The sequence below is a fragment of the Grampus griseus genome, assembly GCF_964374135.1.
Source record: "Grampus griseus genome assembly, chromosome: X".
Classification (NCBI taxonomy): Eukaryota; Metazoa; Chordata; class Mammalia; order Artiodactyla; family Delphinidae; genus Grampus; species Grampus griseus.
Genome location: NC_138999.1, coordinates 12665731 through 12691760, shown reverse-complemented (window position 1 = coordinate 12691760; position 26030 = coordinate 12665731). Strand labels below are relative to the sequence as shown.

Below are 26030 nucleotides of genomic sequence, written 5' to 3'. Positions count from 1 at the left end.
TTACCACTGTTACTGATAAATTATTAAGCTCCTATTTGTGAAATTGCTGAAATGAGCATTGTATGAAGCAAGTTTGATATGAATTCTCTGGAGGTTTAATACTTAAAATTGTGCATGAAAATAAAGGCTAAGTATGTACAGGATTTTGAAAAGTGGAAGAAAAAAACCCGATATGTTGAGAGGCAAGAACAATAGCATCTAGTTCTGTGTTCCACGTCTTTTATTGACCTCTCAAGCTCTTTAGTTGTTAAATCATTTTTAGCATGTTCCAAGTGATCCAGACCTTGTAAGAGTCTTCATACTTTACGTCAAGTTATTGACGGTGTCTTATTTTATCATTATACGTTTTCTCTCTCTATTCATCTGACAGGACCTATAAAAGTCAATATTTTAAATCATTTCATTTTTGGCTGCTGTTTCTTTTGCTAATGACAAGTACTCTTCTAAGCAAATACTGGGGTATAGAAAAATAAAACTGTAACTATAGACTATTTAGAAAATAGAATGAGATCACTGTACATCTGTACTTCTTATGTCATGTGGCCAGAACAGTAGTCCAAGGAAAATTCATAGCCACAGATATTTTCACATTAACTGAGAAAGATTAAAAATAAATAAGCCTAGTAGCCAACTCAAGAGTTATAAAAAGAACAAGAAAACCAGTATGACAGAAAGAGTAAAGACTTAATAAATGTAAAGATGGATGAATCAGAAAGCAAAAAGAAAGGAATTAAAAATTAAATGCAAGATCTTGTTGTTTGATTAAACAACAACAAAAATAGGTAAATTTCTGGAAAGAACAAAGGGGAAATGAGAAAAAAATTAATATATAACTAGAAAATATAAAGGGAATGTAACAGTGAATGGAGTATTTTATGGGAAATATTGTATAAAGTCCATGAGAAAACTGGAACATCTTAATGAAATGAATGCATTTCTTGGATACTGTAAACAGTGAAAAGGGACTCAGAAAGAAATACGAAACCTGAAATTACTGGCAATACAAGAAAAATTTAAAAGAGCTCTTCCTCCGAAATATGTATGGTCCAGAATCTTCAACTCTGAATATTTTATTTCTTCTACATTTTCAAGTATTTGTAAACATAGACAATGTTAGAAATCTATCTGTACCATTTTCAACATGGTAATAACACGAGGGCTGGAGAAAAGAATCAGCGCTTGAAAGGGAACCTAAATATTCTTCTACAAAAATGGATTTAAAAACCTAAAGAAAGAAAAACACAGCACCTAAGTCCAGAAGCATGTTAGAAATCATCAAACTGAGCTTATCTAAGGGTTGGATCAGTGTAAAGAAATTTTAAACTATAATGTACCAAGTGGTAAAGATTCTCGGATCATATTAATAGATACTGAAAAGGCAGGTGATACAATTCAATATAGGTTATTGAATACAATTCAGTAAAGGGAATTTTCAGTAAACTAGGAATAAAATAAATTTGATATATCTCATGATCTATCAATTTTAAAGTGACTCACCAGGGAATTCCCTGACCATACTGTGGTTAGGACTCCGCGCTTTCATTGCCGAGGGCACGGGTTCGATCCCTGGTCGGGGAAGTAAGATTCCGCAAGCCAGACAGCGCGGCATGCATGCATGCATGTATGCATAGATAAATAAGTGAAAATAAAGCGACTCATCAGATCCCGTGGAGGGCCCATGTGATTGCCACCGTGATGTTTCCCTGTTCCCATAGGGCCACTACAGTGAGACAAAACAACAATAACATCACACGAGAACATACAAGAAGATCCAAGGCTACGGAAGGTGTGTTTCAACTATTAAAATATATTCACATTGGTCGTCCATGCGGGTAGTAGTATGGGTATTTTGTACTTTTCTCTTTTTGCCTCTCTGTATTTTCTGTACAGAACTTCTATTCTTTTTTCTATTGTTTTTAAAAATGAGACAACAAACATTGAGAAATCATAATTCAGAAGAGAAGAGATTTTCTTCTCTTTTCAAATGAGTGGCTTACACTGACAAAAACTCAGCATTTTACTGTCTTCAAGCCTCGTCACATAAGTGACTAAGTAAAAGCAGAAGAGAGACATTTGATATATTTATGAAGTTTTAAGGCGAAAAGAAGGCTGAATCAGATTTCTGTCTCGCTAACACAGCTTTGTTCCTTGATGCAAATAATCAGCTTTGTTACGTCTCTGTCTATTCCCTCCCCGCCCCCAGGATGCCTTTATCTAGTCTAACATTTCCTAAGATAACTTCATCTAGTCTGACTATTTTCAGGGGTCAGTTATGCGGACCCTTCCTTCTAGGAAATTTCCATTTCATCTAATAGTGAAATTTCTGGAATGACTACTAGGCTAACTTTTGGCCACTTCTCTCTCTAGTACAACTTTTCCTGACTCTGTGCCCCGGCAACCAAGGTGAAGGAGATGAGGAAAAGCTCTTAAGTGGAGTTAGCCAACAGCAGTGGGTCATCTACGATAAGCTGTCACCCTAACCAGGAAGGGGAAATGAGAAGTGTAGCTGTTGATATTTTTCTTGTTGCTGCTTTAAAAATCCAGATTGTCTGTTTAACAGCCGGGTCACCCGATCTGATTTTTCCATTCATGGTTTTCAAGCAACGAGGTGGAATGTGGGGACTGAACACATGCAGAGGCAGCATGGTAGAGAGGAAAGTCCTGACACTGACCCGCTGGGGGGCTTGATCGGCACCTGTAGAATGCCCACTAGGGGAAAGGTTCTTCTCCACTCACTGCCGTAGTCCTCAGAGCATCTCTGAGGTTTCGTTACAATTTCAGTTTTGATCAGTGATGACCCTGAGACACAGTCGGGTTCAGTGTGGTGGAGATAGGGTTCAAGTGTAAGTCATCCAGGCTGGTAAAGTGACACCCATTCCACTCCCTGTTGCCAGCAATGCCTTAAATACTGGATCCTCGGTTTCCTCGTATGTAAGATGATTATACCACAGCAACTGTGGGGTGCTGTTTTGAGGATTAGAGAAATAATTCAGCAAAGCTAGTTCATGGTCGGTAGCTCCTAATTACTGTCGTGTAGCTGCACTGAGCAATGTAGTTGCTTAGCCACATGTTTCTACTTAAATTAAATTAACTTAGTAAAAGTTCATTTTCTCAGCAGCACTGGCCCCATTTCAAGTGCTCAACAGCCACCGATGCCTAGTGGCGTCCGTATTGTATACATAGTGTACAGTGCAGATATAGAACATTTCCATCATCACAGAATGTTCCATTGGATCGCACTGCTGTACATCATTAACTTTTGATTTTACACAACTACCAGAGCTTAGCGCTGAGCAAAACCATTCTCTTTGAGTTGGAAACTCTCCTGAATGTTTACCTGTGGAGGTGAGAGTCTAATGAGGCCAGTCTTGGAAGGGTGTCCTTTGTTCACCAGAGATAGAAAGGAGTGATGTTTGTTTCCTAAATTAAGAGAGTCTATCTATACGCCAGAGATATTTCAGCCCTGAAAAGATGGGAAGTTCATGCCAAGGTAAACCTCCAGAAAGGACTAATGCTTTCCACCGTGCATTTAACCAGACAACAACAGAAGAAAGGTGGGGGGAGGATTCCGACTTTTGGGTCAGCAGAGAAAACATTCTTTAGAGGTAGAATTTGGAAAGGACAGCTAATCTGTTTTCCAAACAGATTTTCGTAAATAACTGACAGGAGATGGGCTGCTTCTCTCAAAAGTATTAACCCAGATGATGGGGGTTAATCATTAAACCTTTTAGTTGGTGGCTTGCTTGTTTGTCTGATATTCTAATCCGGGTCACAGAATGGCTAAGGCAGCTTTAAGCGAAGGGTGGATTTTTTTTCCCTCCGTTTGTCTTGTGTTTTCCAGTTTGAAAGAATGTTGTGGCTGCTCTTTTTTCTAGTGAGTGCTATTCATGCCGAACTCTGTCAGCCAGGTACGTAAGCCTTGAAACTTCAAAATAGATGAACAGTTTTCTAAATGATCGACAAGTCTCTGCCTGAAAGACTTCTTTATTTTTCTAAATCTGCCGTCGTGTCATGGCTTGAAAGTTGAGCCTGTGAATGTTTTATGAGTTTGAAATTAAAATTTCAGCCATTTAAGATGATTGCAGTTAAAATTCCGGAAGTATCTGGGGCAGTTTACTTGCAATTCTGTTGATTCGAGTTGCATTAAATATTAGCATCTATCAGGTTCCATTTTGGCAGATTTTATCATCATATAGTGCTCTCTGTCTTTTCTCTCTCTGGCAGATGCAGAAAATGCTTTTAAAGTGAGACTTAGTCTCAGAACAGCTCTGGGAGATAAAGCAGTAAGTGAAGAAACTTGTATGTTCCTTTAAAATTTTGTTTGCTGATAACACTGCTTTCTCTTCATAGTTATCTTAAACTTGTATAGATTGCTTCTAAAGACCTGAAATCTGATATTTTCTTAAAGCAAAAAAGATTGTAGTGAAATAGAAATTGTTAGTAAAGTGATTTTGCCTGAAGTATTTAATCTGCAGTGTGTGCTGGAAAATATGTGAAGTTCTGTGCTGCCCCAAACAATTTTGCAAGCCTGCACGTTTCAGCCTAGCAGAGTGGAGCAGAGGGGCCTGAGTCAGGCTCTCAGGTGTGGGCTGGGCTCTGCTCCTCACCGTTGTGGTCATTTGAACTTTGTCAGTGACTTTTCTCATCATTGAAAGGAGGGCACATTTCACCCGCATGAGATCTTTCATGGCACAAAACGTTCCAATTCTCAGGTGAGGTTTCTTCAGTTCTTCTCAGATGTCAAAGTAATAGCATGAAATATATGCTTATGAAATTAAAGTTAAAAAAATACTCATGGGGCTCCGGTAGCTATAGGAACAGTAAAGACTGTTGAATTAATAAGATGGAGTTGTGTCATTCTAGTTTTGGTTTTCCGGCATGGTCTGTGACCATTTTCCCGAATAGAAGGTGATAGTAAGACGCCTCAGGCTAGAGATGATAAAAGAGTGCTAAAGATAGTTGGAAGTATTCAGTTGGCAGGGCTGGAACCGTTTTGTTCGCTCGCTCCGTGAGTAATAATCATTCTAACCGCCACCATTCCTTGAGAACTTAGTTTACTTTCTAGCTGGGACCCTTCTAATCACTTTGCTCACATCAGCTCATTTAGCCCTCACAACAACCCTTTGAGGAAGGTGGCATGGGTATTCCCATTCTCATTAGGTGGATGAGAAAACTGAGGCACAGAGACATTATGTGGCCTACTCAAGATGTCAAGTCAGCAAGGGGCAGGGGTCAGGTTTGAACCCAGGCAGTCTGACTGCAGAATCCACCATCTCTGCCAGTGCGTAGGGTTGCTTATCCCAGGATCCTCTGAGGGCAGGCCCCGTGCTGGATGCTGGGGATGCAGTGCAGCTAAAACCAGGCTTATCCTTGCCCCCTAGGGGAGCTAATAGTAGTGGAATTGGTTGCATATTAATGAACCAAATGCAAGTGTGTAATCTTGGCAAGCGTTACAGGGAGGAGAAGTACGTAGGGGCTTTGGCCTCATGAGGGGCCGCAGGAACTGGCATTTGTGTGAGGTCTAAAGCAGGAGTAAAAGTGAACCAGGGGATGAAAGGAAAGAGGGTGGAGGGACCAGCACATGCAAAGGCTTATTATAGGAAAGAACTTGGGGAGAGTGAAGGGTGGAAGGAGGGCAAGGTGCCTGGAAGTGGAGCAGTGGGGAGGACCATGGCGCATGATGAGCTTCGGGCGGAAGGAGGGGTCAGGCCAAAGAATGTGTGGGCTGTGTTGAGGAGTTTTGATGTTCTCTCTCTCTCTCTCTCTCTCTCTCTCTCTCTCTCTATATATATATATATATATATATTTATTTATTTATTTATTTAAATTAATATATCCATTTATTTATTTTTGGCTGCGTTGGGTCTTTGTTGCTGTGCACGGGCTTTTCTCTAGTTGCAGCGAGCGGGGGCTACTCTCTGTTGCTGCGCACGGGCTTCTCGTTGCGGTGGCTTCTCTTGTTGCAGAACACGGGCTCTAGGCATGCTGGCTTTCGTAGTTGTGGCACGTGGGCTCTAGAACGCAGGCTCAGTAGTTGTGGCACGCGGGCTCAGTAGTTGCGGCTCACAGGCTCTAGAGCGCAACCTCAGTAGTTGTGGCGCACGAGCTCAGTAGTTGCGGCTCACGGGCTCTAGAGCGCAGCCTCAGTAGTTGTGGCACACGGGCTTAGTTGCTCCATGGCATGTGGGGTCTTCCTGGACCAGGGCTCGAACCCGTATCCCCTGCATTGCCAGGCAGACTGCTAACCACTGCACCATCAGGGAAGTCCTTGATATTATCTTTAAAGCGACGAGGAGTTTCGTGGAAGGGGCGTCATGACAGAATTTGTGTTTACAAGACACTTTGGCTACAGTGTGGAAGACAGAGTCCAGGCGCCTGGAGTAGAGAGGAGGAGCCAGTTGGGAGGCAGGTGGAGTAGTGCAGGTGGGAGATGATGGCTATTTGGAGTATGGTGTGTTGGTGGAGAGAGAGAGGGAGCAGTGAAGGGATTTGAGAGTCACGGGGATGGGATGACAAGGAAGAGAGGACGACGGGTGAAGCATAAGCTTTTGTTTCTAATTATGCAGCTGGATGCCTGATGGCCCATTTATGAGTCAGGGAACCAAGAACCAACAAGAAAACCATGGCTTTAATTTTGGACTTACTGAGTTTGAGGTATTATTGACAAACAGGCAAGGACAGAGCTGGCTTGAGATACACATTCCTGCGTCACCTGCACTGAGGTGGTAATGACAGTGCTGAGGGAGAAAGCGGAGGGTGGCAAGAGGAGAGGGGCTAGCCTTGAGCTTAGCGATTCTCGAAAGCTTAAGGCCCGTGTAGAGGAGGGTGAACCTGCAAAGGAGGCAGAGGGGCAGGAGGACAACCAGGACGATGCTGTATCACGAAAGGGAAGAGAGTGCCTTCAGATGAAGGGACTGTTCAAGAGCATCAAATGCTGTTGAGAGGCCAAGCGAGGCGTGACTGAAAACTGCTCATTGTGTTGAGCAACGTGAAGGTCATTGGTAACGTGAGAGAGCCGCTTTGTGGAGTGGAGTGATTGGAAGGCAGATGGTGGAGGAGGTTAAGAATAAGTGGGTAGTGGGGCTTCCCTGGTGGCGCAGTGGTTAAGAATCTGCCTGCCAATGCAGGGCACACGGGTTTGAGCCCTAGGTCCGGGAAGATCCCACATGCTGGGGAGCAGCTAAGCCCGTGTGCCACAACTACTGAGCCTGCGCTCTAGAGCCCGCGAGCCACAACTGCTGAAGCCCATGTGCCACAACTGCTGAGCCCGCGTGCCTAGAGCCCGTGCTCCGCAACAAGAGAAGCCACCGCAATGAGGCCCGCTCACCGCAATGAAGAGTAGCCCCTGCTCACCGCAACTAGAGAAAAGCCCCCGCACAACAACGAAGACCCAACACAGCCAAAAATAAATAAAATAAATAAATTTATATTTAAAAAAAAGAGTAAGTGGGCAGTGACCATGTAAAGACAGAAGGATGGACAACTCCTTTGGGAATTTTGGCTCTGAAGGGCAGGAGAGAGACAGCAATGGGTAGAAGAAGGAGGACTGAATAAAGTGATTTAGTTTTGCTGTTGTTTTAATGGGAAAGAGTTCAGAGTCATGGTTCAGAGTCAATGGACAGCCTCCAGTCAGCACTGAATGCACAGAAGAGAGGGGAAAACTGTATTGTTTAGATCCTGGGAAGGGCCTAATGGAAGCGTTCCTAATAGAGGTGGACAGAACAGCCATTGACAGGAGGAGAAACACCACATCTGGCCCTTCGGGGGAGGATGTGGATAAGACATGTGTCTATGGAGGAAGTTTTGTACTTGGTGTCAGGAGGGCGGGGGAGTGTGAGTGGATGACTCGAGATGTATCAGTAACTTATAAAACAAGAGCTCCTAGTGAGAGTGAGGTTTGAGGGAAGCACTGAGATTTGGGGAGGCCTGAAGGAGCTTTGAAATAGTCATTGTGAACTTTGAGAGAGAGAAAACTGATGGAGAATCCTAACGGGATCCCGGGCAATTTGGGAGTAGGTCATCATGAGTTTAGAGTTAAGCCACAGAACCTGTTTTGTGATTTTCTCCAGTTACACTTGATTACCACCTAAAATGTGGGGTCAGCCACTTCAGTTTGCTAGGGCTGCTGTAACACAGTACCACAGATTGAGTGGCTTAAACAACAGAAATTTGTTTTCTCTCATTCTGGAGGCTGGAAGTCCAAGATCAAGGTGTCAGCGAGGTCGGTTCCTTCTGAGTTCTGTGAGGGAGGGATGTGTTCCAGGCCTCTCTCCTTGGCTTCTAGATGGCTGTCTTCTCCCTGTGTCTACACGTCTTCCCTCTGTATGTGTCTGTGACAAATCTCCTGTTCTTCCAAGGACACCCGTCATATTGGATTAGGGCCCACCCTAGTGATCTAATTGTAACCTGATCACCTCTGTAAAGACACTATCTCCATATATGGTTCTATTCTGAGGTACTGGGGGGTTAGGATTTTAACATATGAATTTCTTTGTAGGGGGGTACAATTCAGCCCATAATACACACATACACTCAAGTTTTCAGCTAAGAGTATAAAAAGTAAAATTGTACCGGTGTTAATAAAGGGAAGGAAGCTGAGAAGGGGAGTCAGTTTATGAGGGAAAGGTGAAAGGGAAGGAGAGAATCAACTGTTTATGTCCAGGATGAGATGTCCAAGTGACCTGTTTGTTGACTGGCTACTAATACTGCAGATTTGGAAGAAGATAATGCAGTGGGAAACACACCACAATTACAATGATAGAATAGCCAGGAAACTCTATCCTGAACATTATGGTGACATGATTTATCATGGTCTCCAGTCTTTATTGTATGAGGAAGATGAGAGAGAGACACAGACACACACCAACACCAGTGTGGCCACAGTTAGAACCCAGTGGACCAATTTTTACCCCATGCCTCTTCACTTTACCTTCGGTTTTACTTCTCTTTCAGTACACCTGGGATACAAATGAAGAATATCTCTTCAAAGCGATGGTGGCTTTCTCCATGAGAAGAGTTCCCAACAGAGAAGCAACTGAGTAAGTAAGCAATGAAAAGTCTAAATTGATTGTTTGCAAGTATTATTTGAGACAGGACATTAATTCAAAACTCAATCTTGAAAATAAGGTATACATCTAATTTTTAAGGGACCCACATTTTAATTCAACATTAAAAAGAACCTTTATAATCTAGCTCAGCTTACAGTTTATATCATGTTCTAACAATGCTCTTCATTCAATAGGCACTATGAAGATAAATATAAAAATTTGTAGTTACATGTCATAAGCTTTCTACATTTCTCTCTCTCTCTGTATATATATATTATATAAGTTGAAGTTATATATTATAAGTTGAAGATTAAGATGCTGACAAGGTAGATTTTATTCTGAGCCCTCTTCTTTCAGCTTGTAGGCAACACCAGATCTTTGTATGCTCACACGACCTCTTCTTTGTTGAGGGGGAAGTGGCAGGGGAGAGAGTGAGCATTCTGGTGCCTTTTTGGATGAGGGCACTAATCCTCTTTATCAGGGCTCCACCATTATGACCTCATTTAACTGTAATTATCTCCTTATAGGCCCTATCTCCAAATATTAATACATTCACATTTGGGGTTAGGACTTCAATATATGAACTCGGGGGGCAAGGGGATAAGTGCATAGCACTCATTTTGAAAATAACTTACATAGGTATAGGTTCATTGCACTGTTGGTATCTATCATAGCACCTTGTTTATTTTCTTCAAAGCCTTAGTACAACTTTTAATAGTTTTACATTTGAATCTGTTCTTCCGAAGGAATCTTCCCTATTTGTGATGTTTCCTTCCATCTCCATTTGTGATTAGGGTAACACTCCTGGTTTCTCTCTACTCCCTTACTTCACTCTTCCCTTGAGAGGTGAAATGACTGATTTGATTGGTGGGCTGGAGGGATAAACTGGGCATGGGTTCCCTTCTCTTGAGGAGCCGGCCTGCCCTCAGCACGCATTTTTCTGCGCTGCCCCTCACACTAAGTACAGAATCAGGCCCTGCCTGGGCAAGCTTACACACCCACACAGCTGTCCGTGCTGTCTGTAGCTGTAGACTGTTTAGATTGGTAGGTGCCAGATCCTAAGGTGTTAAGTATCTTGCATAGTACACCAGAATATGGTGAACCTGCCTCGGTTCAGCTCTGCCTGGGTCACTATAGATGAATTTATCTCATCGCAGGATATTTTTAAAATTGGGAAGGAAATTTGCCTTTTATTTTGGTCTCCTGTCTGCTTCATTCTTTTGTCTTAATTTTATTGAGAACTTGGCAAAGAGGGTTTCTATTTTTGTCTTCCTCAGACCCACAATGTATTATGCATGGGCTGTGAATATAAGGGATAAAACAGAAGAGTAAAATTTGGGGGAGCAAAATAAACATATGATATGTGGATTTGCGTGTACACAAACACACACATATATACACAACACACATATGTATTTTTTCACACATATGTATTTTAAGATACGTAACATATTCACATGATTCAAAAAATTAAAAGAAGGAGGTGTAAGGTAAAACAAAATGATGCCCTACGTGAACTTTACTCTTGTTTTATAGATTTTTAGAAAAGATATATTTGCCTTTATCTTATGGCTTTAAATGGAAGCATTCTTTCCAAAACAATTTATAATAACCTTTTAAAAATTAAAACGAGGGCTTCCCTGGTGGCGCAGTGGTTGAGAGTCCGCCTGCCAATGCAGGGGACACGGGTTCATGCCCCGGTCTGGGAAGATCCCCGTGCTGTGGAGCGGCTGGGCCCATGAGCCATGGCCGCTGAGCCTGCGCGTCCGGAGCCTGTGCTCTGCAACAGGAGAGGCCACAACAGTTAGAGGCCCACGTACCACAAAAAAATAAAAAAAAAAAAAATTAAAATGAGAAGATTGCCTTCCAAAAAATAAAAAAGGAAAAATATAAGGAGAAGAGGGAACCCATGTACACCATTTGTGGGGACGTAAATTGTACAGCCACTGTGGAAAACAGTATGGAGGTTTCTCAAAAAACTAAACATAGAACTACCATATGACCCCACAATTCCATTCCTGGGTATATATCAGAGAAAAAGAAAAACCCTAACTCAAAAAGATACATGCACCCCAATGTACACAGCAGTGTTATTTACAATAGCCAAGACATGGAAGCCACCTAAGTGTCCATCAACAGAAGGATGGATAAAGAAGATGTGGTGTACACACACACACACACACGTATCCACATATATACATATACATACAATGGAATACTACTCAACCGAAAAAATGAATGAAAATTTGCCATTTGCAACAACGCGGATGGACTTGGGAGGCTATTATGCTTAGTGAAATAATAAGATGAGTACTGTATGTTATCACTTATATGTGGAATCTAAAAAATAAAGTAGTGAGTATAACGAAAAGAAACACACAGATATGGAGAACAAGCTAGTGGTTCCCACTGGGGAGAGGGAAGGGGGAGGGGCAAGATAGGGGTAGGGGGTTAAGAGGTACAAACTACCATATATAAAATAAATAAGCTACAAGGATATATTATACAGCACAGAGAATATAGCCAGTATTTTATAATAGCTATAAATGGAGTTATAGCCTTTAAAATTGTGAATCACTGTGTTGTACACCTGAAACATATAATATTGTACATAAAACTATACCTCAATTTTCAAAAACGAAAGAAAAGAGAAAAATATAAGGAAAACAGCCTCTGGTCGTCTCACAATGCTAGCCCCTCAACTAGTCTCTTTTTATCTTATTGTCATTTTTGATCAACAGATTTTATACATCGCTGTGTTCATTGTATTATTACATCCTCTTAGTACCTAAATTTCACCTTGTAAATGACTATGTTATATCACATTTCCATTCTTAGGAAAAGTTAATTTAAATATGTAACATTTCAGATTAGTTTTGAGGAATTCAATTTGGGAATTTGATTTTTCGGAACCTGGACATTGTAGGAGTCTGTGAATATGTAATCTGGTTTATTTGCAAAGGTGTTTTAATTGGAACTGGGTGCATAGGCTCTATAGAGGCTTTTGTTGCCAATGTCAGTTGAAAAATTGAAAAGCGCACACCTAGATTGGGGTCAACAAATTGTTTTCCTGTAAATGCTCAGGCAGCTTGAGTCCCAGCAAGCAGTACTGCTCTCAGGGGGCTGAGGGATGAGGGCTGCCTCATGAATCAGGATGGGCTTAAGATGCAGTACAAGTGCTGCCCCCTAACGGTGGCTGCTTCTTTACATGAGCAGGTTTCCTCTATGGGAAAGGGCACCACACAATGCAAGATGAATTGAAAACAACTTCCCAGACAGGCTGCCTCTCCCGAGTGTGGTGGGTAATAGAAAGGCACCACTAGCTTGGCAAATGGATCCGATTTTAAATGTGCTTTTCAGAGGTCTTTTGGTGCCAGTGTGAGGCAGAGTGGATTCTAGAGGGTGGGAAGTATGCCTGTTAGGATGGCTTTAGGGATTCAAATCTTGAACATTGGCCGATTTTTTAAATCGTTTTTTTCCTATCCTGTCACTGCTTATTCTATGGATACTGCAGAAAACTTAGAGCTACTGAGATGCACTGGGTGGAAGATGTAAAGAGTAACTCACTACAGATAGTCAAATAATGAACAGAGTAATGAAGACTCTTCGTCCCACCTTTCACTCAGTCCTAACTACGGTATCTCATATCAAGCACGATCACCTCCAGTGACACAGGGCTCAGTGTCTCCTCTGCATATCTGGGAACGTACCGCCAGCCTACTCTTGACCCAGTATAAGCTGGATTGACTCTGCCAGAGGGTGTTCTTCCTAAAGCGAGGTCCTGGCCACATCCATGAAGGACTTGCAGGAGAGCTGAACGGGTCCAGTCACCATGACCCCAAGCGGGCAGTGGAAGAGAAGGTCGAGGTTCCGAGAGGCAGAGGGCGAGGCCCTGCAGAGCGGGTGCGGCGTGTCCACGGCCTTCCCCGCAGGACAGGGGCGGGGATGGGTCCCGGTGCAGGTGCACCACGCAGCCCGCTGGGAGCTGACAGCTGGGTCCATGTGATGGGCGCCCACTAGCGCCCAGGCCACACTAGTGGCCCCCTTGCGTGTTCCCCTGCCCACCTCAGGTCAGGCAGAGCTGCTAGTAGAGAGAGGAGTTGTCTGCGAGAGGAGAGAGGGGCACATCACTCCCCAGCTCGCAGACGTTCCCAGGGCCACTTCCAGCTGCCACCAGAGTAGCAGCACCTGGAGCGCGAGCCACCGTGATGGTGTCCCCAGCCACTGAGACTGTCCCGTGGGTGGAACAGAAACTGGCGCCTGCCTCTTAGCTGGAGAAGTCTGACGGCAAAGGCTGGCTTGAGCCTCCATGGCTGGGTGAGAGAGGGCGGCTTTGCCAACAGCCTGCACTCGGACGGCTGCCCGCCCGGGGCCAAGCAGAGGCCTCCGGAGGGAGCTGCACGAGTCGCTGCCTGTGGGGCCCGAGATCCAAGTGCAGGGCAAAGGGAAGGCGGCAGAGCGGGCAGGGAGGGGCGAGATGGAAGCCTTCGGCCCTGGCCAGAGTGCGTCGTCCTTGTCAGGGGAAGGGGCAGTGCACAGGTCCCCAGACGGTCTCCTGAGGCCCCCCGGGTGCACTCTGGGTGGAGAACGCGAGGACCCGCCCCGGCAGGGGCCACCAGCGGCCAGAGGGCAGCACAAGGAGCCTGGCTAGGGAAAAAGAAGCTTGCCTTTTTCTCTCCTGTCGGATCCCCGCGCTCTCCCACCTCCCTTTTCCATCCCCCGGTGAGCGGGACTGCGGGGAGGTAAGGGGCGAAGCGCAGGAGGGGTGGAGCCAGGAGAGTAAAAGAACAGAGCAGGCCGCTGAGGCCAGCACGGCCGGGGCGAGGGAAGCCGTGTGTTAGGGGCGGGAAGACAGTTCGTCTAGGTTTTGATCAGACCAGACCGGCCTGAGCTCTTCAAGGGCCAGAAGTGACAGGCAAGCTCCATCGCGCCTCCTCGAGATGCTGTCAGGGAGTGAGGGAGAGAAAGAGCTGACAGAGCGCCCACGGCAGTGGTGTGAGAAGCAGAAGCCTCTTCTTCACGGCGCTCGCCTGAGGCCGCCTGTGCCCTACACTGCTGGATGGGGGCCAGAGAATTAAGTAACCTCTGTTGGAAGCCTCCTGTGTAGGCTGCTAGGTAGGCCCTGAGATTTAAATGATGGGTAAATCCAGGTCCCACACAGCACAGGCCCACACCCAAGAAGCTGGCCCTGGGAGTCATGGAAGATGGACGAAATGTGACAGAAACAAGACAGTTCCTTTGAAAGCATTACTTACAAATCTTGATATCAAGTGGTTTTCTTGCTCTTCCCTGGATTTTCTTAAAAGTAGAATGGAAGAGGGAAGGACAAGTTTAAGTGGTAGAAAGTTATGGTTTCATTAGATCAGATTACTTGAAGGTTTCTTGGGACTTTGATTGAAGATGGTAAACAGGTGTTTTCAAGTTTTTATAATAAGGTTTAGGCCAGATTTTCTAAAATAGTTTCATAGGAGTTTTTAAATGTTGAAAGTATTATTATCTCAGGAAAATATGATTAAGTTTAAACTTTAGTCTATTTTCCAGGAAAACTGAGAAATCTACTTGCCTGGTTTACTCCAATATTGGTTGTTTAGAATAATTTATCATTTTTAGCAGGAGAGGCAGAAGTCTAACTCAGGCCTAGCGTTCCCTTTCTGAGGAAAATGCTGTAAGGCACGGAATGGATTTCTTCGTCTGCCTAATTATTCAAGGATAAGCCTTGTGATCTAAGAACGAACAACATGGTCTTGTATCCACGGTAAGGGGATTAACGGTCTCGTGCCTGTTAAACAGCAGCCCAGCTCCTGTTTAGTCCTTTGATTTCCAGAAACAAGAGCCCGATTCTTCCCACCCTAGTTGGCCCTGTCTGGCGCCACTGATGAGGAGTGGCAGTGGAGCCAGTTCTGAGACAGTTACCTTCAGACCAGGGCTCCCCACACTTGAGGGATGGGAGTGGCCCTTTCTACCCTTTTAGTGATTTGCTGACAGGAGCGACTGTATATGTGTAAATACTACAGCTTTGTGAAGTAGTCGGACAAAATTGTTATTCCAGTGAATACAAAGAATTCCATCAGACCCATCTATATTTACAAATCTTGAAAGTGTAGGTTTGCTGTTTAGCTGTGCTAATGCCATTTCAGTCATTATTTATTTATTTTTATTGAGGTATAATGGACAGATCACATTATATTAGTTGCGGGTATACGACATAATGATTTGATATTTGTGTGTATTGTGAAATGATCACCTCAGTAAGTCTAGTTAACATCCGTCACCGTGCATCGTGATGTAATCTTTTTTCTTGTGAGGAGAACTTTGTAAGATTTAGGCATTTCAGTTTATTCATTACATCAAAACATACTTTAAAAGACATGTTTAGTTCAGTAAGTGCTGTCGGCTGATTAATTTTTCATTTTGTGCAAATCTTAGAGGACATTCAGTGTGGTCACATTTAGAAGAAAGGGCGTGGAAGAAGTCACGCTGGTTGGACATAATCTATCACTGGAAGGAATCTGCGTCTTTTGGTCGCTAAGTAAATTATCTACTGAAATCTATAAATCACTCTTCATGTTACTCCCTTTAGCACCCACTTTCCTTACATGTACACTTCCTCTTGGCTACCTCTATCTGCACTATATTCAGGAGTCTTCTTATACTAGAGAGTTGTCTGTGTTATGTTGTCTGAATATTTGTGATTGGGGAAACAAAGTTTTAGGGAAGTAATCTCCCTCCTTTCCTTCCTCCCTTTTCTGTTATTGCCGTGCTGGCCCAATTTACTTTCTCAGTTACCCTCTCTTGGAATAAGGTAGAAACAGTGAGTAAAAACAGTGGAGCTCATTACTCCGTTCTGTTAGTTCATTCATCCATCTATTCATATCACAGTCACTGAGCACCCACACGGGCCACACTTCAGGAATACAGGGCCGCACAGTGCAGGGTAGGCTTGGGCCTTGGCCTCGTGGCCCAGGGCCCAGAGAAGTCTTGTGTTGCAGATGGACAGAGTGTTTGATAGGCTCCCAGGGAACGCTCAGCTGATAAAATTGAAAACGATGCTCAAAGCTTGGAGACTATGAAGTTCTACTGTGGGTAGAAATTAGAGCCCCTCCTGACAAAGACTGTGGACAAACCACGTGGAATCCAGAAGCCCTGTGCCCTCCCCTCTGTCCTGTGTCTGTTCTCCGACGGAGCATGGAGCCTCGTGGGCAGATCCGGGCATCTCGAGAGTTTTGGCTCCCACTTTGGTTTTAATCTTCTGGTGAGCTCACACTGTGACCTTGATCTTCAAGCGTCTTAATAGCACTAAACTCCTAGACCCGGCACTCATGGGCAAGGTCGTGCAATCTAAATGCCCCTGCAGTAGAACTCTTTTCCTAACCCTCCCTAACCATAGTGGCTAATCATTGTTAGCTCTTGGTAAACGTCTGTGAGTGAATGAAGCATGCTTAACGTCCTGACTCTTAAACCAGGGCCCCGTCTACTGGGCTGCAGTGGACACAAGCAGACGGTGTCCCACCCACCATTTCTCCCTCGTGTTGCACCTGAATCCCCTGGGCGGATACTCCCACGGTGAAGGTGGCGGGAATGGCCACAGTAGAAGGAGCTCCCCGCCGCCTGCATTTTTTCTCTTGTTGGACCTCAGTGTCTTACTCTTGCGGTACCCAGGACATCCGTTAATTTCCCAAAGGGTCATCCAGACAGGGAGGAAGCCCCAGCCCACGGGGGTGTCTCCATCGTCCTATGCAGCCTCTGCCTTGCAGCTGGCTCCAGAAGCAGGGCTGTGCTTTCCCCTGGCCCTTTCCCCACAAGCTCGCTACTTTGGGAAGTGGGTTTACTCATTACCAGTTCAACTGCCTGGATCGGAACAAAATGTAAACACATCTCTGTAGTTCTGTTTCTATAGTTGATATTTGTAGAGCAGAAGCTTACTGTTTTGTGTGCTTAAAACCTTTGACTTACTTTTCCTGGCTAAACCATCATGTAGGAGGGATACTTACTACTCTTCTATTGAGGAAGACCCTAAGCAGTCAACCGTACCCTCACTGACACACGAAGGTCTCAAGCCCTTTCTAGTAACTCACGCAGAGTGCAGTGCCTTGTCTCATGTCTAGCAAATGGCAGGTAGTAAACTTCAGAATAAAAGCTTGATTTATAGAGTTTCAGCCCAGGATGTTTTGTATGTAACAGTAACTGTCTCCATTGAAAATGTTGAGTTTAATATTTTCAGCCAGCAATTTTAATGTTTTGGACATCTTTATTTCTAAGTAGATAACATATTTTCCTGTTATTTGCTGAGGTGCTGTGTTAAAGCCTGAGCTGCCACCCAGTGGAAACACGGAATGAGGGACTTGAATTCGTAGTAAGGGATAGTGGGTTCCATGGTGATGGGGACAGAGGAAGCGCTTGGGCCACAGTGTGTCGATGCAGCTGTGTGCATCCCTCCTCCTGCCTTGGTTTCTTCATAGCACATCTCCCCACCTGTCAGTGTGTACATTTATTTAAATGTCTACCTTCTGTCTCCGCCCCCTTAGAAAGCGTGCTCCATGGGAGGGAGAAGGGACTTTGCTATGTTTACAGCTCATTCTCTGACTCTCTAGAGGGGAAACCTTGAAATTCATGTTTGAACAGTATTTGAAGAGGCTTTAGATGGAAAGAACAATACAGGCAAAGTGTCCAAATGACCATTTACTTGGTTTCCGGCCCCCTCTATTATGCCAGCAATATTATTTTGTTTTTTTTTTTTTGATTTATATAAATGGCTTGTGCTACCCATAATATGCCACTTCCCATCTTTTTCATTTGACAGTGTATTTTTGAGATATACCTTTTTAAAAAAAAATGTGTAACTCTAGTTCCGTAGTTCCCAACTGGGGGTGATTTTTGTCCTTCAGCGAGCGTTTGGCAGTGGCTGGAGACATGTTTGATTGTTTTTACTGGAGGAGGTCCTGATGATATCGAGTCCACAGAGGCCAGGTTTGCTTCTAAACATCCTGCAACGCACAGGGCATCCACATCATAGAATTATCTGGCCCAGACCGAACAGTGCAGAAACCCTGGGCTCTTTCTTTCCTTTAATCTGTGGAATAGTAGTCCCTTGATAGCAATACCATGTTCACTTTATCCCTTCCCCTGTTGGTGGACATTTAGCTTCTTCCAATTCTCTGCTGACAAAGGGGGCTGCGAAGAACATCCTCACCAGTGTGTGTGTGTGCGTGTGTATGTGTGTGTGTGTATGTGTGTGTGTGTGTGTGTGTAAGAGTGTTTCTGGTGGCCGCACTGTGTTCTAGGAAACACTTCCAAATGCCGCTTCAGAAGGGCTGGACCCATCGACACCCACAGCACGGCCTGGGATTCCAATTCTCTGCATCATTTCCAGCATTTGATATTTTTTAACTTTTCAGTTTTTGCCAACCTGAAGATGATAAATGAGTAGCTCATTTTAAAAAACCGCATTGTCTGATTGTTAATAAGGCCCAAAACATGAGTCATGCGCACCCCACAGCATTCTGCAAAGTGGGGGATATGTTTTTGCCAAGCACACACCACTTCATTTTGTTCATCTCTGTGTCTTTGAAGAAGGCACATTTTGGGAGACCGGGCTTGACTGTTTCTGCCAGTAGAGGGCACTGTCCCTCAGTGGCTCTCCACCAGTGTCATTGTGCACCGTGCGCCCCGCCCCTCGCCCCCCAAACATCTGGCAGGGCCTGGAGACACGTTGTATGTTTACAATATGGATTATCTACTGGCACCTAGAGGACAGAGACCAGGGATTTTGCTAAAACCCTACAATGCAGAGGTCTGCACCCCACAAACAAAGACTTGTCTGGCCCCAACAGAGCCAGGGTGGAGAAACCATCATGTGGATGAAATCCTAATGTTTGAATCTTTGAAAGAAAGACCATGACAATCTCTAGGATAATGAAGCTATTTTAGTATTATTTAAAATAAGAACAACCTTTAAACCGTATGAAGTGGGCAATAGGGGAGAAGCACACCTTCCAGAGAAGGGTCCTCCGAGAAGGGTCTTCTCAGGGGCAAAGGCAGCAAGGGTGGGTGGGCAGGAGGGAGTGCAGGCCTGGACGTCAGCAGTGCTTCCTCGGGGCGGCCTCTGCAGGTAGGAGAGGTGGCTCTGGGGCTTGGCAGCTCCTGGCTGGAGTGGAGGGAGCTGGCCTGGCGGTCCGTGCCAGTGACTCAGGCAGGGGTAGGGCAGGGGTCAGCTGGGTAAAAGAAATGTGGGTTTGAGTGTTAGGAGGAGGTGGCCTTGGCTCTCAGGACTCAAGGGGGACGTCAGGCTGCAGGAGGCCCAGGCCCGGGAGTGCTGATCTGCCCCCATCTCTCCAGCGAGGCTCTGTGACTGTGCCCTGGGCGGGTGGGGGGTGGGGGGGGCCTCACAGCAGGGTGGGCGGCAGGCAGGGAAGGCTCAGGCAGGGCTGCTGTCAGGCCGGGGCTCAGTGTCCTCTTCTCGGAGGCGCTTGCACCGGGAGCAGATGCTTCTTCTCAGAGGCCCCGGCCTGGGCACAAAGACAGGGACCACTCCATTCCTCATCACGGGCCGGAAGGCCGACAGCCTGGGCTCGGGGCTCTTAGACCTGAGAGGCCCGTCGAGCCGCCTTTGTCTTTCCTCGCATCGGCTGAGGGCTCTCAGCGCGGTCTCCTTGGCACAGGGATCCGGCGACTTCTGGCTGGGCGGACACGTGGACAAGCTGCTTAGGCTTTCAACGGGGGCGGTACGGATGTCCACCAGGCTCTGCGTGTGGCAGGAGAGGCGGGCGTTCCACTCGGACCTCATCGTGAAACCGTTGCCATGGCCGGAAAACCCCAGCCCCGAGGAGGTGCGGAGGGGCGGCCCGCTGGGAAGCGGCCGTCTGCTGCGGAACCAGAGCCTGCGATCCTGGCGGCGGCGGCGGTAGCACAGGATTTGGCACCCGTCCCGGCCCATCGGGAGGCAGGTTCCGCGGGCGGCCCGGTCCATGGGAACCATGGGGACCGGCGCTTCCGGGCGTGGGCTGGTTGCGTGGCCTTGGCCATGCCCAGGTACATGCTCAGGTAGCTGCCCATACTCACGGGTCAGCGGGGTCGGACCTTCGACGGGCTTTGGCTTCTGGGCGGCCCCGAAGTCTGTAGACACGAAGCTTACGGCGCTGAGGCGACCGTTGGCATCGGGGTGTGGGACGGTTCGTGGGGCGTCGGAACCTCTGGGCATGAGGTCCTGCGTGCGCCAGGCCGGGGCCTCGCGGACTCACTCGGGGCCTCGCGGACCCACTCGGGGCCTCGCAGACTCACTCGGGGGCTCGCAGACCCACCCTGAGCCCCGCGGACGCACCCGGGGCCTCGCGGACGGACCCGGGGCCTCGCGGACCCGGGGCCTCGTGGGGCGCACCTGTGTTCTGAGCACAGGGGATCCTTCAGCTCCCACTGCTGGCCTAGGCGCTTGGCTCTGGGTGGCGGGGGAGCCCTCCACTTTTTGCCCTTGACATTTAAAGGGAGAAAATATAATAATTTGTACCAGGCCCTGAAAATTGACTGAAGGGCGCTCTCTTTCATTACTGTAAAAATGAACAAAATGCACTTGAATGCTCCTTTAAGGAAAAAGAGCGAATTTACTTGTATTTCTACAGAGGCTGTGTGTTTCTTCTAGAATGGTTGCTAATGTCACTTTTTGTAATTTTATTCTTAAGGACCTGGTGAAAGCCTTTCGGGACTTATTTTTTAGCTCCGACAACGTTGGTTTGTTGTGGATTCTCCTCTTATTTTCTGCGTTCATAGATTTCATACATTCATATATAGATTGTCTCTAATCTGAACACTAATGCCATTTCTTTCTTGTCATTTCTACTGGTGATCCAGGTATATAGAGTAGAGTGAGGCACATTTCCAATTTAAAGTTGGAAGCAGGTACTCGCAAAAACAGTGTTCAAAGCCTGCTGGTAAATGTTACAGCACTTCAGTCTGGGGGTCTGTTGTTGGGCCGACCCCAGTTACTGGAGTAGGAGAGGGGTGGAAACAGTGGCCAACAGAGGAAGCAAGTCCTCGATCAACAGATTTGTCTGGTTCTGAGAGGTGGAAGGCTGAATGAAGAGGACACTAAAAAGATCCTGATGAGGAAACACAAAAGGCTTTTGTGTCAGAGAGGCCAAGAGTTGAGGAAACAGGGATGCTGTCAGCTAACAGGTGATGAAGAATGAGATACGTAATGCCCTCTACTGAGCCATTCTGTTTTTTCTTTCTTTTTTGGTAGATTCCTTATTTTAGGAATGATCCCCAAGTCTATGATTTTGAAATAAAGGAAATTTCCTATATTATTTTCTTCTTAGTAGGACATTTCTTCACCTCTTAAGACGGTAATAACACCAGAGTGGAATATCTAATGCAATTTGGTATTATTCGCTTATAATGTACTTTTTTTCTTCTCATCATCTGCAGAATTTCCCACGTCCTACTTTGCAATGTAACCCAGCGGGTGTCATTCTGGTTTGTGGTTACCGATCCTTCAAGGAATCACACCCTTCCTGCTGTTGAGGTACAGTCAGCCATAAGGTAATCACCGCTAAATATGCCTTCCACTGGTAAATCAAGGTATTGATTAATTCAGCTGTTTTGATAGATTTTGAAGACTTCTCTCTCTGGTTCACAGTGATTTATTTATTAAGATGTCAAAGGTTTCATTTCGTTACTTTGGAATAGAGATTAGTATAGATCAGTGGTTCTCATCCAGGGGCAGTTTTGTCTCCAAGGAGACATTAGGCAATGTCTGGAGACATTGTTGTTGTACAGTGCTGGTGACGGAGTAGGCAGAAGTTAGGGACGCCAGTTAACATCCTCCTGTGCTCAGGATAGCACTTCACAGCAAAGAACTATTCAACCCCAAATATCCATTGTGCTGTGGATGAGAAGCCTTGGTTTAAACATTAGCTAAGAAGGTTTAGTACTGTCTTCTTTTGGCGAGAACACCTTGTACGGCACTATCGTGTGATGGTTTGCCATATGCCTTCTCGAGCCCGAATGCTTAGGTGTTTTTTGTTTTAGGGGAGTATAGTTGCTTTACAATGTTGTGTTAGTTTCTACTGTACAGCAAAGTGAAAGTCTTTACCTTTAAAAGATAATTTTTTGAAAAAAAGTAAAAGCATGACTTTCATACAAATCAAAAATAAATGCTATCCAAGATTCTATTATCTTATTAGTTAATGAGGGAACTAGTAAGATGTTAAAACCAGTTTAAAGGAGACTTCAAGGCAGCATGCAAATGCAGGAATTGAAGAATGGTGATGTTTATTTATTAAAAGATACACCAGTCTATCCATTGGCAGTGCTCCACCAGACACAATTCACCTTGATTTTCTGTGGACAAGAATCATTTACATTGTATCAGTTTTCTCCAACTTACACATATGCAAAATAACTCAAAAACAGTAAAAGGTGGAAATTGTCCAGAAAGGTAGACTTGCAGGACACTCAGTCATATTTTTCACCCATTTGAAGTTTTACCCATTTTTTCCTGACAGTTCCCCTCCTTCTCTCCTTGGGATTATAACAAACTTTCAGAAGTGAAATGTATTCTTTTCTGCACAGAAGCAGAAGAAGCAGTTTGTTTTTATTTCAACTAATGTGCACTTTATGTGTGTCAAAACTTCAAATCCCACACATGATTGGTGTTGGGCAAAGGTATATTGGAAGAATGAGTTCACAAAATAAACTATTTCCTGAAAAAGAATGAAACAAAGTTCATTCTTCTTACAAAGGATTTATTTACAAGTTACTGAAATGCATATTTTTCTCGTTACCAAAGAGAAATGTCTAGTGAAAGAACTCATCTGCTCTTTGTAAAATATTAATGTTTAAGATAATGAGTGTATAATCAAATGCCAAGTGTTTTTGTGTGAATAATCATCTGTTTCCCTTGCTGAAGCAAAGGCATTGAGGCTCTATACCCATGGGAAATGATTTAACAAGGTTTTCTTTGTTTTGTTTTTTTAATAAATAAATAAATTAATTAATTAATTTTGGCTGCATTGGGTCTTCGTTGCTGTGTGCAGGCTTTCTCTAGTTGCGGTGAGCGGGGGCTGCTCTTCGTTGCGGTGAGTGCGCCTCTCATTGCGGTGGCTTCTCTTGTTGCAGAGCACAGGCTCTAGGCGCACAGGCTTCAGTAGTTGTGGCTCAAGGGCTCTAGAGCACAGGCTCAGTAGCTGTGACACACGGGGTTAGTTGCTCCGCAGTATGTGGGATCTTCCCAGACCAGGGCTCGAACCCGTGTCCCCTGCATTGGCAGGCGGTTTCTTAACCACTGCGCCACCAGGGAAGCCCTAACAAGAAGGTTTGAGCCAAATTGTTTCTGCACTTTTGCCAGTAAGAATACTGCTAAGAGCCACTACTTAGGGAGTAAGAATTAGGAATATTGTATTTCATGAGAAAAGGGATTTTATTCAAGCCCTGTGATGAGGGAGGGCTACAAGGAAAATGAAGGCCCTGTGGTTAAACCAAGCTTCAGTTAATGTGAGGCGGAGGAGTGAGTGTTTAGGGTGAAGGTTGAAGATCTAGAGGAATATGTTCACAACAAAATGTCTGTTTCAAAGGCCCTAGTAAGAAGGACTATTGAGGGGGTGAGGATGGCCAATAGAATGGGAATTTATGTCCGGGAATGGATAGGACTCATCAGAATTGTATGAAAATAAAGGAAACAGTACCAAGAGGGAAGGATAGAGTGAAAAGAAAGGAGATGGTACCTAGAAGGCAGGTAGTAGGAATTTCAAGGCTGAAGAACCTATGTGGTTGGGCAAAATAATGCTAGTTCCACCTAATGCTTGCATAATATTTTCTGGTTCACAAGGCATGTTCTGATGCGTCTGTGGAATTTAGTATCAACACCAATCATTTGTGAGCTATTATTATTATCCCTGCTTTATAAATGAGGAAATTGAGGCTCAGGGAGATTAATTGATTTGCTCAGGTCACCTAGAAAAATAAAGAGTGACGACTTGAACGCAGGCATGCTGCCAGCACATGCAGTGATTTTTTTTTTTCTCCCGGTCTGCTAGAGTATCCACACCTATGGAATTAGGCAAGGGGATGACAGACCAGTTTTAAGATGTCTGCTTTTGATCTGTTTTGAGGGCCTGGCCTTATTCAAGGCCAATCTTGGCTAGAAGATATCCATGGTGATTGACGCCTCTTGGGGATTTCAGTGGTAGATGGAGATATAGTTTGTACTAAACTAGAATTTCTTATCAGCCTGAGTGCTAACCAACCAGGTAGACAGAATGAGAATGCAGAGCAACTTTTCACTTTACTCTGTTATACCTTGGTAGTGGGGTTCATTATTTTGTGGGAAGCTTTTTGTTACCGTGTTAGCAAAATTAGGTTACGAAAAAAGAAAACATTCCGTAGTTTGACAAAAATTGCATGGAAATTATCCCCTGCTGCAGATTCCCTGGCTGGGATTCTCCTTCCCATTTATGAATAATCAGGCCTCCCCACAGATTTTCATTTGCTAAAGGAGGTCTTTCCTGATACCCCGGTGCTGGTCTGCAGAGATTCTCCAGCTTTTACTCTCAGGTTCAGGATCAGTAGTCACCAGCCACATGTGGCTCTCAAGCACTTGAAATGTAGTTAGTCCAAGGTTAGATATGCTCTAAGTGTAAAGTACACACCAAATTTCAGCGACTGAGCACAAAATAAAATGTGAACCAACTTAAAATTGATTACATGTTGAAATTATATTTTCTTGGATATAGTGGGCAATATATATATATATTTTAAAATATTTATTTATTTGGCTGTGCTGGGTCTTAATTGCGGCACAGGGGAGCTTTAGTTGTGGCATGTGGAATCTTTAGTTGCAGCATGCGAATTCTTAGTTGCGGCATGTGGGATCTAGTTCCCTGACCAGGGATCGAACCTGGGTTCCCTGCATTGGGAGCTCAGAGTCGTAACCACTGGACTTCCGGGGAAGTCCCAAAATATATGTTATTAAAATTAATTTTCCCTGTTACTGTTTACTTTTTTTTTTAAACGCAGCTCCTAGAAAATTTGACATCACACGTAAGGTTCACATTATATTCTGGTTTCAGTGCTGCTCTGGAGGTTGTTGAAGTCAGCTTGCCTAGTGTGAATTCAGTAAAGGCCACACAGTTATCTCCAAGAAATCTCCTCATCTAATTTGCAAATTCCAGTTAGAAATTTAGTTTCAGTCAAATAAGTTTTTGCTACCAACCCCTCCCTAACTGCCACCAACCCCTCCCTAGGTGCCACTACCACCAAAAATACAGATTTTCCCTGGGAAAAGCAATGCATTTACCTTCATATTTTTCTAGACTTTTGTACTCCTAAAGCACCATTTACTTTAGTCATATGGAACTACTTGCAGCTGACGCAACAAATCATACTACATACCATGTCTCCAATTCCTATGCTCGCTGCACACTTTGGTCTAAAGAACTCCTACTTGTCCCTCAAAGCACAGCTCAAAAGTTGCCTTCTTAGGAAAGCAGCTGTGACATTTTACTATGATGTACTTACCCCTCTGCTGTGCTCCCACTGTGCCCCTCCCACTGTGCCCCTTGCACTGTGATTGCACTGTGATTGTGGAGGGACTGAAGGGCCACTCTTCTAGACTGTAAGCTCCTTGGGTATTTTTATTTCATTCTGTATCTCCAGCACCTAGCACAGGATCTGGTACTTAGTAAGTTTCCAGCAAATGTTTGTTGAATTGAATGAAAAAAAAAAGATCAAATTGATGGATTTGCAGCTGCTCCTGGCTTCGTGTTCTCTTTTCTGCTGCTGGTTTTGTTTTTTCTTCTCATATTTATCACCTACTTTTTGCATATTATTTTATCTTTTCAGGCTGTTGGTATTTATGTAAGGCACCTTAAATAGAGTTCTGTCATTTTAATCTAGATGCTGCCTCTCAGGAAATAAAACATGGTGGGCAGAGCTCAAAGCTCAAGACTTCCAGTTACTTCTAGGACATTATCAACAATGGAGGGCAGTAGTACA

At 44.7% G+C, this 26030-nt stretch overlaps 1 protein-coding gene across 2 annotated transcripts in view; it reads left to right on the top strand.

The window, feature by feature from the left end:
- The window catches only part of CLTRN (collectrin, amino acid transport regulator), a 47003-nt gene that overhangs the window by 5408 nt on the left and 15565 nt on the right, over positions 1-26030 (top strand). Inside the window, exons 1-4 of one of the 2 annotated variants that reach the window (XM_082681822.1) lie at positions 3791-3908; positions 4225-4283; positions 8953-9038; positions 21465-21578. In XM_082681822.1, the coding sequence (XP_082537948.1) occupies positions 3851-3908; positions 4225-4283; positions 8953-9038; positions 21465-21578 (317 nt within the window). In that variant the 5' untranslated portion in view covers positions 3791-3850. Of the gene's footprint in view, positions 1-3790; positions 3909-4224; positions 4284-8952; positions 9039-21464; positions 21579-26030 lie in introns of those variants that run through there. The other variant, XM_082681821.1, reaches the window with a different exon arrangement.